Raw genomic sequence first — 14,372 nt, 5'->3', positions numbered from 1 at the left:
CAGTTTAAAATGCATGTAATTTATGACGCTGATTCTTACACCATAATAGGATAATTACACATTTAAAGCTACAAAACATTTATGTTTTCTACCAACACTCAACAAAATATTTATCCATCATTTTTATTTGAAGCCTTCCCAAACATTTGGGCTTCTCTTTAAGCATCTTTTCTAACAATTACAGATTTTTCTCAATATGCAAACCAATGCTTTCGCTAGTTTCTGTGTGCTTTATCTCCTAACTTGTAAACCTCTCCACAATGTATCTATGAGGTTTTACTTGATCTGGTAAAAGTTAAATAGTCCAAAACCCTCAAAAGACATGAAGCATATTATCGCTATGCCTGAAAGTAACTACAATATCAGACAAAGGTTTAAATTAGCGTCTCATTTAAAAAGAACTTCGAGCATAAAGGCATGTTCTGATGCTAACAAAATCAATTACAGCTCACGGTGACGTAATTAAACAAGAACAGTCAAATTCAAACTAAAAATGTGGACTAGTGGTCAAAGATTATAGAATTTAATTTAAATTTAATCAGGCTCAGTAACTCTTATCATATGAGGAAATAGAAATGGGAAATTAGAGTAAAGGCTGAAATCATAAACAATTGGGCAATTTACATAATAATAACTACACATATCTTTGAAGAATAATTTTCTTTATGTATTCAGTTTCTTTCTTCAACATGTTTTCTTTTCATTTCAGAATTTTTTGATTTAATAAAGAATTTCTGTTATTCTAAAAAACACTAAATGCATTCAGAATGTATAGAAAAAGTGGCTAATTTTATTTCTTTAGTAATATAAACATTCAGAAAAAAATATGAGATATATATGGTAAAGACTGGTTACAGAGCTAGTGTGGCAGAATTTTTAGAATTTAGCGACACAACAAAATCTAAAAATGGCAAAACTTTTAGAATATATAGCAGGCATTGGAAGCAGAATTTAGAAAGGTACTAGGCAGCAGAATTTCGGATCCACAGAGATTGCATCAGGTGGGAAAATACCTAGTGCCAGCTATGTGTATGATGCATTAAGACATATTAGATGAATCCTTTAAATTGTAAGTTTTAAATTTCTTTATTAATAAAAAAAAATCCCATTATATAATGCATATGTGATAAGATTAGAAGCATTTTTGATATTTTCCATGCTTGTATCTAGTGAAAAGTAGAGAAAATAAAGGTATGATAAACATATTAAGATTTTAGTATCAGAAGTAAAACATTCAAATATTACATTCTCGTTTTTCTTCTAGACATTCTCCAAAAATTAAGAAATTCATTGGAAACTTTCTGTAAAATACATCCATTACGTGTTGCTACCATGGAGACATTTTTCATTTTGTCACATATTTCTTGAATCTTCTAGAATCACTGGTCTATAAATCCTACCTTCAAATAATTCTAAACTTTCCAAGTTGCAATGTCTAAAATCCCAAAGAAAAATTATCCCTACCAATTCTGTAACAGAAAAAAAGCCAGAAATATTTTAGAAAAAAAAAGGGGGGGATGGAAAAAGTGTAAAATTAATTTTATAGAGAAAACTGATGCATATTCTGAGACAATTACATGGGAAAAACTCTTACTATGAAAAAATTAAAAAGAAGACTTTTTAATTAATTGCATAGCTAATTTTGCTTTTGCTAAGAGCTGTTTCATAAATTGTGCTTTATAGCATTATGGCTTGTTTATTTTTCAGTTTCAAAATATTGTATAGTAAGTTGCCAAAATGAAACTTTATAACATGACAGAGAAAAATAAAAATGTTTTATTTTAATGTTATTTTTTAAATATATTACCATTATTAATTTAGAAGTAAAACAACAAAAATAAGCGTTATATTTTCAAATTTTCACAGTAAATTTCCGGTGAAAATTTGAAAATATAACGCTTTTGTTGTTTGACTTCTAAATTAACATTTGTTCAGTGTGTTATTGTATCTTAATTGTATTACTATTATTTTAATGAAATTTAGCAATGTTACAATGTTTTAAAAAAGTCGTCGAAAAATTCTCAGATTTCGGAATTGAAAATTTTCTATAGGAATTGAGCTTAAAATCGCCAAAATGTTGATAAGTCGCCAAATTTAGAACCGTTTAATAAAAGAATTTACATCCCCAAAAGTGAAAAGTTGTTTAAGAGCTCTTTATTAGAAAAAATGAATTTTGAAATGCTTTTGTTTCACTTCTTTCTTAGAAACTTGAGTATCCCATCATTTATGTTAGAAATAGAAACAAATTATAACCCATGAACACATTCAAAAGATAACCATATATGTCAGTGAATCGCCAAAAATATTCCTCCAAAATGCAAATTCACACTCAAAATGGCAGTCGTAAAAAGAGACAGAAATTTCAGATGATTAAAATTAAGGACCTTCTACTGATTTTGGCAAAAATTAAGGACTTAGGACCAAAAATTGATTCTAAAAAATTTAAGGACTTTTAAGGACTGTACGAACCCTGAAATTAGTACTTCCTGCAAATACCTAATCTATCTGGGAAAGAACATCTTTTAATCTTCTTCACCAAAACCCAGACACTCATCTCAAGAGCTAAATAAGAGTCACTTGAAATCTCTTTTAAATCAGCATCTGAGTCCTCATACAACAAACTGTCCTCTGTATCATCCAGTACTTTTATTTTAGTCCGCATACATAGTTTCTCATTGTAAATCTTGAATGTCATGATGTTGATCCAATAAAATCAGCTATATCTCAGTCGCTATCGCTTAATAATTATTTTCGTAGAGATTGAAAGTCCTGTTTTTTCTGTGGTCTAAAATCCAAGTATTCGGCTCTGCCTCAATTTCAGGCCATTGTGCAGTTTCCCTTCATAGGTTATGTTTACTATGAGTTGCTTTCTATAGATCCTCTTCCTGATTCCGCCAAGTTCTTATCATTTTCTAAGTTGGGGATGGCTTGAAATGCCTCGCTGCAGCTGTTTCCATGTTGTTTAGCATATGCAATCACATGTAGCTTGTTTGCTATGTTATAGCAATGCTGACATTGATTTTAAGCTATAATTTGCTAACAAAATTAAGAAAATTCAACAATATAAATTTCCCACACTTAGAAGTCGTTCACAAAAAAATTAGAAAATTTAAACAAGACCAGCTATGATCGTTAGTGACAGTGTATGCACATTCACTGTCTCTACATAACTGTAATATTCCCTCAATCCGCAAGGAAACAAGAAAAAATATAATAACTACGAATAGAGGAAATTTTCAGAAATGAAGTAATCAAAAACTGAGTATCGACATATAAGACGCAACCTGTTTTTCAGACCTATTTTCAAAGAAAAAAGTGCGTCTTATATGCCGGCAAATATGGTACTTAGAATTTAAGCAAACAAACAGGTTTTACAGATTCTTTTGGGGATGAGTGGAGGGAGGAACATAAGAACCCCACTTACTTTCAGCACATAACAGCATTATTTATAAAACTCTGACTTTAAAGGAAGTTTCACAGCTAAGAAATCAATAACAGAGTTCACTGTCTAAAATCAATTAATTACACAACAAGTTATAAGAAACAATTTTTTTTTTGCTCTAAAATGATACATTTAATTTTTCTATGCATTAAACAAAAAATATATTTAAAAAAGTATTTAAAAAATGAATGCTATTTTTAAAAATTTTTAATTCATACCGAAAATTAAAAATTTTAATACAGGCGCATGCATTAGTTTAATAAATATATTCTTAGATAAGCCTTTTCATAATCTTTCAAGCAGACAGGCATTTCAAACTTTTGGATCTATATAACTCTTTCTCGAAGGCTCAAAATTATGAAACTGAGCAAAAGGTTTAAAGATGAAATTATGTTTATCAAAACGAGGCTCAAAATGTTCCAGCTTCAAAAAGCAAACCTTCATTATACTGGAATGTTTATTTGTAATACTTTTAATCATGCTGTCAGCCCCAAAAATATCAAAATTTTAAAACTGAACCTTAAGTTCATGTTATTTTAGACAATAAAAGACTGCTTTAAGCAGCATTCTTGTAACAGTAGCTAATTTTCCTTCTTAATTTCATTTTCACTTTTCACCACCCTTCACTGTGTTCATTAAAACAGCATCATTCTTAGCAGTACACAAAAGATTTTTTTGAAAATTTTTTGGTCAGTGTTTGCAAACACCTAGACTGATGGATTACTTAGCAAGAAAACAGTTTTCTGGTAGGATGTTAGAGCTACTCAACAATGACAGAACAAATATACAAGGCAGCAAATAATTAAAAATAAAAAACCTGATGTGTACACCACATGACTTCCTTGTATGGAATATTAAATTATATGCATTTTTTGCTGCATTCCATTTAAAGCGCAATATCCAAGGCAGCAATAATTAAAAATAAAAAACATGATGTGTACACCACATGACCTCCTTGTATGGAATATTAAACTATATGCATTTTTGGCTGCATTCCATTTAAACTTATTTCCTCAAATTTTACTAGAGATATATTTCTCATTCAATTATTTCAGTTCCCACTATGCAACAAGGCAAAAATACATAAAACCTCAAAATATCTTCATTAAAAATTGAAAAATATAAAACATCAATACAGTTAAAACAATTTAAAGAACACTTTTTTTATAATTAAAGTTTCTATGCAAAAACGAGCAATTCGGCCAGCAGGCATGAAGGCAGATTTTTCGGTGCACAAAACTGAAAGTTTATTGTTGGTCTCACTAGACCAAAAGACACTGAAGGCGCAGAAACTGAATTTGTTTTGGATGCTATGCTGAGTCAATATATGAGATAATTTAATAACTTAAATGATAATTCCAGGATGGATTAAGCATGATTTAATTTGCAAAAATAAAATAAGAGGTTACCTTTGTTGTTGCAAAACTATTTATTTCTCTAGATTGGCAACAAATCCACTATTCGCCTAAGTTTAAAATGTAAATAAATATGGCTACTATGGTAAAAAAATTACGCTTAGCCACACTGAAACAATTTTTAAATTGTTGATAACTGTACAACTATTGCATTCAGGTTAACTAAAGGCATAAAAACCTTAACCAGAAGATAAGAACAACATAATTAAATCATTTTTAAAGCAAAAAATGCACAATTTACCAACATATAAGAATAAAAAAACTGAGCTCACAGAGTAACAGAGTGGGTATATATGTATATATTTATATACTTTCGGTGTGGCTGATTGCCACCAAAAAGGGAGGTGCATAACTACATCCTATAGCAGTCCTATATATAAAATTTCAATGCTCTAAGGCTACTCGTTTTTGAGTTATGCAAGATACTACATATGTACAGATGCCATGAAAAAAAATCTCTTTTAAATCGATTTTAAATCAGTTTTATAATTTGTTTGGGAAAAAAAAGGAGTCATTTATTCTGTCCTTATGTACAGATGTCAAGCAAAAGCATCGTTAAATTGCATAAGCGGTCAAAATGGATATTTTCGTTGAAATATGGTACCCAGAATTTTTCATGATTACAATACTTTACTTTGTACACGGAAGTAAAAAGGGATGGAAAGTTCTAGCAACACATAATAAGAATAAAATGGAATTCAGAAAAAGCTCTTTGTTTCTGATAGCTTAAGGTGTTCTGCTCACTTTATATAGTTCATCAGCATCTGTCACGAAGCCTATGGCATCTGTTCAGAAATCATTAGAGGCAATGCACTTAGCTTAAAAAATGTTATAGAACTAAAATAGCCGGCAGACCAAGATGGATTTCAACAGATAACTTTGAATCATTTATAAGAAATCATTCATATTACTTGCATACGCATGTTTCTTCTTTTACACGGTGAACTAGTTTAACAAAAGCAATCACTAATAAAGATTTCACAACTCTGGTTTGCAAAATGACATTACCTGCAAGTATTGATAAACTTATAAGAATATTCTACAACTTTTCAATTATTCATAATAAATTGAAAAATTCTTTTGGTTTTGAAACAGCAGTTAAATTGGTCTCTTACTAAAAAGCATGGAAAAGGTCAGGCTGAATTTCAATGGCGAAACTGATATGGTAAACATTTAATTATTGTTTCATAAGCTTTGAATAAATATTGTAAACATTGCAGTTGAATTTATTTTATTTTAAAATACATTATTCAGTTCTCAAAATACTTCAATTTATTTTTAGTTATCTTGCAAATTTCTACTAGCTACTACTGAGATGGCAGATTTAAAAAGCAGCATGCCAGTTTAAACTAATAAAAACAACTTCAGCAGAAACCTGCCAATGACAGTAAAAACTGTTTGGTACATAGATATAAAAACATTAATACCTTATTAACAATATTTTTAAACTATATATGTTAAACTATTCTGTTTAAAAAAAAAACAAATTTATTAAAAAAAGACAAATCATAACACAGAAAACAATTTTCCTAAAAAATTAACAAGTCATGATACTCAAAGAGCATACAGAAACTAATCCTTCATTTATTTTCAATTAAAAATCACTTGCTAGGTTATTCCTCAAGCTGACGTGAATCAAATTATAAACACACCAAGTGTGGATTTTTTTATGTAATCTAACAAAATGTTAGATTACATAAAAAAATTTTTTTTACATTATTAATTAGATGTAACAGATTAAATTGAAAATGGTCACTACGTATATAAAAGGATTTGATACTTCACTGTTATCTGCATTAAACGTTTTATTTTTTATAAAAAATAAAGTACAAATAAACGTGCATGAATAAGAAAACTATAAAAAAAAAAGGGAAGGCAGAAAATTGAAAAAATTCCACATTTTTCAAGAATTAAAATAATAAGCAGTTTAAATTATGTAACACGATTTATGCCAAAAGCTACCATGCATCCTTTTCTTTTTTACCACAGATCTTTCACAAAATCTTTTTTCTTTTTTAATAAGGTTTCAGACTGAATTTGCTTGAAAGTTTTATATCCAAGGAGACTTTCATTAAATCTGAAACTACGCAATGTTGTCTTCTTCAATTGAAAATTCATTCAACTTCAGCATGCAAACCTTCATACTGAAGCTTTCTCTATACTACAATCAAAAGTCGTTAATCCGGACTCGTCGGGACTTCGGCGATTCCGGATTATCGATTTTTTCGGATTATAGATCATCAGTTTAAATCTCGTAAGATGGCATGCAGAAATTCTAAAATTAAAAATATGAAACCGTAATTCATGAAATAAAGAACAATTACGATCTAAAGGGTATCAAAATTTACAAAAAAAAAGCTTAATATTTATTTGTTTACTTTATTAAACATTTCTTTCAATGTAAGTCATTTAAGTTGCTTCGTTTTATGTGATAATACTTTCTCTTTAATTCTATAAACAGACACAATTTCTTGTTCAGTTACAAAGTTCCGCTATTCCAAGTCCCGTAATTGCTGTGCCGAGAATACCGACTAACTTGTGAATCGAAATTTTTTCGTTTTCACTAACCTCTCTGTCACCTTCTTCATGTCTTTATCCATTTTTTGCACCAATTCCACTTTTTGTTTGATGGACATCGAAACATACTTTCGTTTTGTAGATCCTTTAGGAGCTCCAACATCGGAAATTCTATTTCACATAATCGAGAGTTCAAGTTTACTTTTATAAAATTGCTCTTACAGTCTGCAAAGAATAATCGGACCCGGATCCAATTCGAAGATTAAGGAACAACGCAATCATCAACATTAACTGAAATAGATAATTAGATAATTTTAGCTTATACTGTCCATTATACATAAAACTCACACACGAAAATGTATTCTGCACTTGCGCACACGCATATGCACAGTCGTAAAGGTCTTACATGCACGCGTAAACGCCTATGCGCATGTGTCATCGTGGCGCATGCGCAGAAAGTTTTTAGCTTTGAGGTCCGGATTATAGATCATTCCGGATTATGGGTGTCCGAATTAACGACTTTTGACTGTACTAGGAATAGTGTTATGCAATTTTCCTGTTAAAGCTATCTTAAGCAAAATACTGTAAATTTATTTTTACATCATGCTTTAGTCTAAAATTTAATGTTCATAAAAATATTATTAGACCATGCAAGGTATATGTTTTTCTTGGAATTAATAAACAAAGAAACAAGAAAGAGGCGGCTTGCATGAGCTCTTCGAAATTCAACAACGAATATTTATTGGGTTGTCTGTAAAGTCATGGTGCATTTTTTCTATGCTCTCTTTCATTTATATAAAAGAATAATGATCAGTAAACAGTATACTGCCTGTCTCGTTCGATAACTTTGTTTCTTTTAATGAACTTCGTTATTCCTCATTCATGAAAAAAAACCTAGCTTTATTAGCGTAAAGATGACTAAATTGAACATTATAACCTGAAAGAAAATTTGAATAGAGTGAAACAATTGAAAATCTGAGGGCACAAGATCAGGCAAGATCAGGATACATTTGGCAACACTTTTCATCCAAACTCCAATAATTTTTGTCAGGTGATCAAACTTGCATGTGTCTCATGTTATTGGGATGGACACAGTTCCTATATGATTAATGAGCTCAGGAAGATGAATTCTTTGAAACTGCTCAATTGGCGACACCACACATTCAAACTGATTTGTTGCCACATTGGTAAGAGCTTGGAAAAGAGACCATGCACAAGTGTGGTCACTGACAAAAATTATTAGAGTTCAAATAAAAAAATGTTGCCATGATCATAATCAACTGATATTGTGCCCTCAAATTTTCACTTGTTTCAGTCTCTTCAAAAATTTTTTGAGGTATAACATTCAGTTCAGATGAGGCTGTAAAAAATACATCATAAATTTACAAAACATCCAACATCTCTTTCTTTCAGAATTCTTTTCTTTGTAGAATTATGAAAATGGATGAATGTAAAAAACAGAATGGATGTAAATGGGAACAACAAAAGTTGCAGATTAATAGCTTTGGTTTGGTGCTAATGATTTATAAACCAGTCATGCAGTCAATGCCTTCACGGAAGATCAAAATTTCCATTTAACCCTCCAAGGGTATTCGGAAGTAAAAACTCCACATTCCAATTTGTTACACATGAAAATTTCTGCCAGCTGCTTATGGATCCAATTTTAGGTTGGATGTATATTCGAAGAAAAGAAATCAAGATACAATATGAGAGAGTCATTTTGAAATTATAATATAAAAAATGCCATTTATTCTTGGCATTTTGGAGAGTTCCAGGGTTTTAGGGCTAACTTTTTTACCATAGTAGCCATATTTATTTACAATTTATCAAAATTTAATGCTTGGAAAGTTAAAAGAACATCATTTTCATATACTGTATTATACACATAAATCCCTTCATAAAATACCAAACTCTGAAATTCAAAAAAAGGATCATTCAGCATGGTACTGAGATAATATGAAGGATGACTAAAATTTGCTTTTGAAAATAACATTTTTAATTTAGAAAAAACTGAAGGATAATTTAAGATTCAAAATTTTAATTGAGATTTTGGGAATTATTGATCCTGCAGTATATATATATATATATATATATATATATATATATATATATATTGCAAAGCCTAATCAAAGGTTGTATTAAAACTATTTATACATTAAGAATAATTTGCCAATTGTAATATAAATTTCTCAAAAATTAATAGGAATATTTCTGAAATTAATGTATTTTTTTGGAAGATTACACCAAATTCTGACATCCACACAGTCTAAAAAATCCCACAAAATTCACAAAACTAATTACGAAAATTTATTCAAAGATAAACTTATAACCCTAATAATGCAACATGCAAAATTAAGTCACAAAAAATTTACTGTTTATAAACAAATTACTTTTATCCACCATAAAAAACTAATGCTATTTTATAAAAATAAATTCTCATTGTATAACAAAACAATGTACTGATGATATAATGTTTATATTCATTTAGAAACCACTAGAAAAATACTTCTCTCAATAATATACGAAAAAAATGGGGAAAACAACTCATGGCAGTCACAAAATTTTCAAAAAGGTACATACCATTGCTTGTTCTATTTTGTTATCTATAGCAACAGTGCTGGTCCCACTAGGAACACTAAAAAAAGGTGGATATATCATTAAAATGAGTAAAAGATATATTTAACAACTAAATAAATAAATTAAATATTACACTTATGATCACTGAACATAAAAAATAAAAGAAATTATCTAAACACCGTTGGTAAACTCTGTAGTTTGAGGCAGCCATTATATAAGCATTCTTCTCTGAAAGAAGATCAAAGTCTACTGATATGGCGTAAGATGAAAGAAGATGACACACTTAGTTAATAAGAAAGATATTTTGTAAGTTGCCATTTAAGGAAAACTTATTTAAGAGTCCTTGTGTCACATAAAAAAAAAAAAAAAAAAACACCTATATATACAATATTTTTCAAATACACATCTTGAAATTTAGTAAAATATTAACTTTAATGGAAAGTAAAAAAATTTAAACACAGTTAAAAATGATTCAAACTTAGAAATAATTGCTCTTGTATCAATCTTTTATTTAAACCTGATGCTCAACATTTATTTTGGTATCATTTTTTTTTAACTACAAATAAACTGAAAATATTATTTTGGAATTTATACCACAAACAATAGACTTCCCATGAATATATTTAGCAAAAAAATAAATCAGCCCTCCTCTAGCATAAGTACATAACATAACTATTTATGAATTTATTATACATATACACACATACACAAAAATTCTACATTAATATTAAAACAGTTTTCAAAAATAATGTTATTTTACAAAACAAAAGGACTTTTTCCAAAGTTACATGCTTTCTAAAAAGGGAGGATATATAAGTAAATTAAAATAATAAGAAGAATTAAAAAAGTGACAAGAAATTAGACATGGGAATCATTTCATGAATGTTGTTTTTCTAAGCCACAGACTAAATAATGGCACTTTTTTCCATGAAAGAAGAGTGTAAGCAATGAAGTTTTAAAAATTCTAGATTTAATCCAATTCATTATGAAAATAATAGTGCTTCTCAAGGACTAAAACATTTTAAAGGCAAAATAATTTAATTTCAAAAGGCTTATTTGTTGACATGTACCATTAAAAAAAGTTTCTTATGAAAATATGAATCATAAATCATACAGCAAAATATGTAAACTGTAAAATCATTTCAAATATAATGTACTAAAAACATGATAAATGAATGATTAAAAATTATAACAGTATATACACAAGCTATAACAGTTAAATTACGCAAAAAGATAAATAACATCTGCAGAGAACCTACCTATACTTACTGAAGTCACAAAGTAACTTCGAACATAAGGCTCTCTGATGAAGCCTTCAGGCAAAAAAGAAAGAGCATTACAGAAATTTTAAAAACATACTATTATAACTACTTACTATACATTCATTTACATAAAAAAAAAAAAGCTGGTAGTTATTCAGTAAACTGTTATTCTTCTTTTCATGCAATATTAAATTTTTCAAATACAGATAAATATAAACAATATGCCAAAATGATCCTGAATTACTTTGAAAGAAAATAGTCTAATTCAATAAATGTACTACTTTCATATTTTAGGGGAAGAAACAGAACAATATGAAGATAATTTTATGAAATTTTGCTGTCTTAAATTCATATTTCATTTATTATTTAGAAATCTAAATAATAATAATCCTAGAAAGATTTCTTTTAAAAATAAAATCTAAAAATAGAAACAGAAAGAACTACAACTTTATTTTTTAATCTTTTATACACAAGCCTTTAAAGCAGAGTTTCTTAAACTGTAGGTCATGACCTCAAACTACAACTAAAAGCAGTGTTTCTTAAACTGTGGGTCGCAACTCCAATTGGGATCACGGGACCGCAGTAGGGGTGTGCCAAAAATTTTAGCAATTTTGATATTTCTTTAACTTATTATAATAATTTTACAATTACCAAATATTTTTACATAATGTACCTGAAAACAGGTAAAGATAAGACAATATACACAAAGGAAAAACGAAAACATTTCGAAGCATTATTTTATAATAAAAACGTTTATTTTACTTTAAAAATTAAAATTAATGACCTAAAACTGCAATAGTATATTACAGAACAAATGAAGAAACTGATTGTTTCATTCGCGCGTGTGTCAGATTTGCACAATGCTTATTGGGATCGCACAAAATTTTCAGAAATATTATGGGGTCCCTACACCAAAAAATTTAAGAAAACCTGCTTTAAAGAACAAGTTTTTCTTCTATTTCCTCTTTTCCCTAAGAAGATCTTTATTTTTATATGTTAAAAAAATTAAATCCTTGAATTTGACAAGGGAAAACTTTTTAGATTTCAGTACAAAATATGTAAATTTTACACATTCAAACTACATGTTAATAAACCCTCATAAGAACAAAGCTTTAGACCATACAACTGCATGTCAATACACATAATTAAATATGCATAATCCCACACACATCTGTATACCATATAATTAAAATCTAATTTAAACATGACCAAGTTCTTTTGCTATTTTCATTGGCAATAATTATAAGAAATGCTTTATTATTCTTGACTATGCATAGTTCAGTTTGTATATAACTACACTCTAATTAATTATACGGTACAAAGTCTTTAATTCAGACTCATCGGGACTTTGACGATTCCAAATTAGGGGTTTTTCCGGATTATAGATCATCAATTTAAATCTGGTAAGATGGCATGCAGAAATTATAAAATTAAAAATATGAAACCGTAATTTATGAAATAAAGAACAATTATGATCTAAAGGGTATAAAAATTTACAAAAAAAAAACTTAATATTTATTTGTTTACTTTATTAAACATTTCTTTCAATGTAAGTTGTTTAAGTTGCTTCGTTTTATGTGCTGATACTTTCTCTTTAATTCTACAAACAGACATAACTTCTTGTTCAGTTACAAAGTTCGGTTGTTCAAGTCCTGTAATTGCTGTGCTGAGAACACCGACTAACTTGTCAATCGAAATTTTTTCGTTTTCACTAACCTCTCTATCACTTTCTTCATGCCCATTTTTTGCAGTAATTTCACTTTTTGTTTAATGGACATCGAAACATGCTTTCGCTTTGTAGATCCTTTGCCAACTCCAGAATCAGAAACTTTTTTTTGACATAATCAAAAGTTCAAGCTTACTTTTTATAAAATTGCTCTAACAGACTGGCAAAAAATAATAAGCCGGATCCAATTAGAAGATTAACCCTTTGATGGTTATGAACGAGTTCAGCTCGCAATCGAATCGTGCTTCATAATGCGCGCAAACGAGTTCCGCTCGGGAGCAAGATTTTGACCGAAATGGTTAGTAACGAGCACTACTCGCGTAGTGAAATTTTTCCCAATGCGCACTGATGAGCTGACTTCGTTCGCCATTATTATTCTGCACTGATTGTGTTTCAAACGAATGCCACTCGCGAAATTTAGTTAGTTTTACTGTCTACAGATGGCAGTACGAGTTCCATGAATTTCTTTGCATAATGAAGGTAATTTTTTTTTTTTTTTTTTTTTTACCTTGTTCATTTTATACGTATTTTGGCGCGGTTTTTAGGGTGTTTGTACAGTAAAATGGCTCGAAAGCGAAAGTTAGATAGTTATGATGATGATTATGATTGTGATACAGAAAGCTTATCAAAAAAAAGGGGGAATAAAAAATCAAATTTAGAATTCAGAATTGAACTAGCTGAAAGAATTGTTGAGAAATATCACACTCATAGACATTTGAAATTAAAACCTGCTGAAACAGTTTCGAATACTTTAAGATTGTCAGCACACCACTTTCCTGATTATATTCCACCTACAGAAAAAAAGAAAGAACCTACTAGACGATGTGTGGTATGTTGCAGCAAAAATGATGCTAATGGAAAAAGAATTCGCCGTGAAACACGTACATATTGCAAAGACCGTAATGCCCCATTGTGTGCAATTCCATGTTTTAAAGTATATCACACACAAAAAGATTTTTAGGTAATTACTGTATTTATACTGTGCTTCATAAAGTTTTACACTAGTTGTATTTATTTAGTCCTTTCAATTTAATATTTGTCTTATATTTATAATTAACTATTATTATTTATATAATTGGTTATAATCATTTATAATTTACTGTTTACTAATTATTTTAAAGTACGTAAAAACTGTTATTTATGTACTACAAATACTTTAAGAAATTTTTAAAACGCGCGAGGCGAGCTATCTATGGCATCGCCAGTGAAAGGTGACATTTTCGGAAGAACGGTGGGGGAAAACAGCTGCAACTTTAGACTACTGTTTACTCCTAATGTTGCGCGAATTAAGTAAACGGAAACTGCTCATTTCCATAACCGTCAAAGGGTTAAGGAACAACGCAATCTGAAACATTAACTGAAATAGATAATTAGATAATTTTAGCCTAGCTTATACCATCCGTTATACATGCGTAAACGTAAACGCATATGCG

The 14,372-nt window shown here is 29.3% G+C and overlaps 1 protein-coding gene across 4 annotated transcripts in view; it reads right to left on the bottom strand.

Moving 5' to 3' along the window:
- The window catches only part of LOC118179493 (uncharacterized), a 56,427-nt gene that overhangs the window by 26,130 nt on the left and 15,925 nt on the right, over window positions 1–14,372 (bottom strand). For 2 of the 4 annotated variants that reach the window (XM_085819093.1, XM_085819091.1), the window contains exons 2-3: window positions 11,211–11,264; window positions 9,955–10,009 (exon numbers count right to left, since the gene is read on the bottom strand). In XM_085819093.1, coding sequence (XP_085675219.1) covers window positions 9,955–10,009; window positions 11,211–11,264 — 109 coding nt within the window. The remainder of the gene's footprint in view (window positions 1–9,954; window positions 10,010–11,210; window positions 11,265–14,372) is intronic. The other 2 variants (XM_035348669.2, XM_035348668.2) reach the window with 1 other exon arrangement.

Source organism: Stegodyphus dumicola, chromosome 6 (assembly GCF_044657685.1).
Source record: "Stegodyphus dumicola isolate Sdum_Otavi_A_Nest chromosome 6, ASM4465768v1".
Lineage (NCBI taxonomy): Eukaryota > Metazoa > Arthropoda > Arachnida > Araneae > Eresidae > Stegodyphus > Stegodyphus dumicola.
This window is presented reverse-complemented; position numbering and strand designations above follow the sequence as displayed.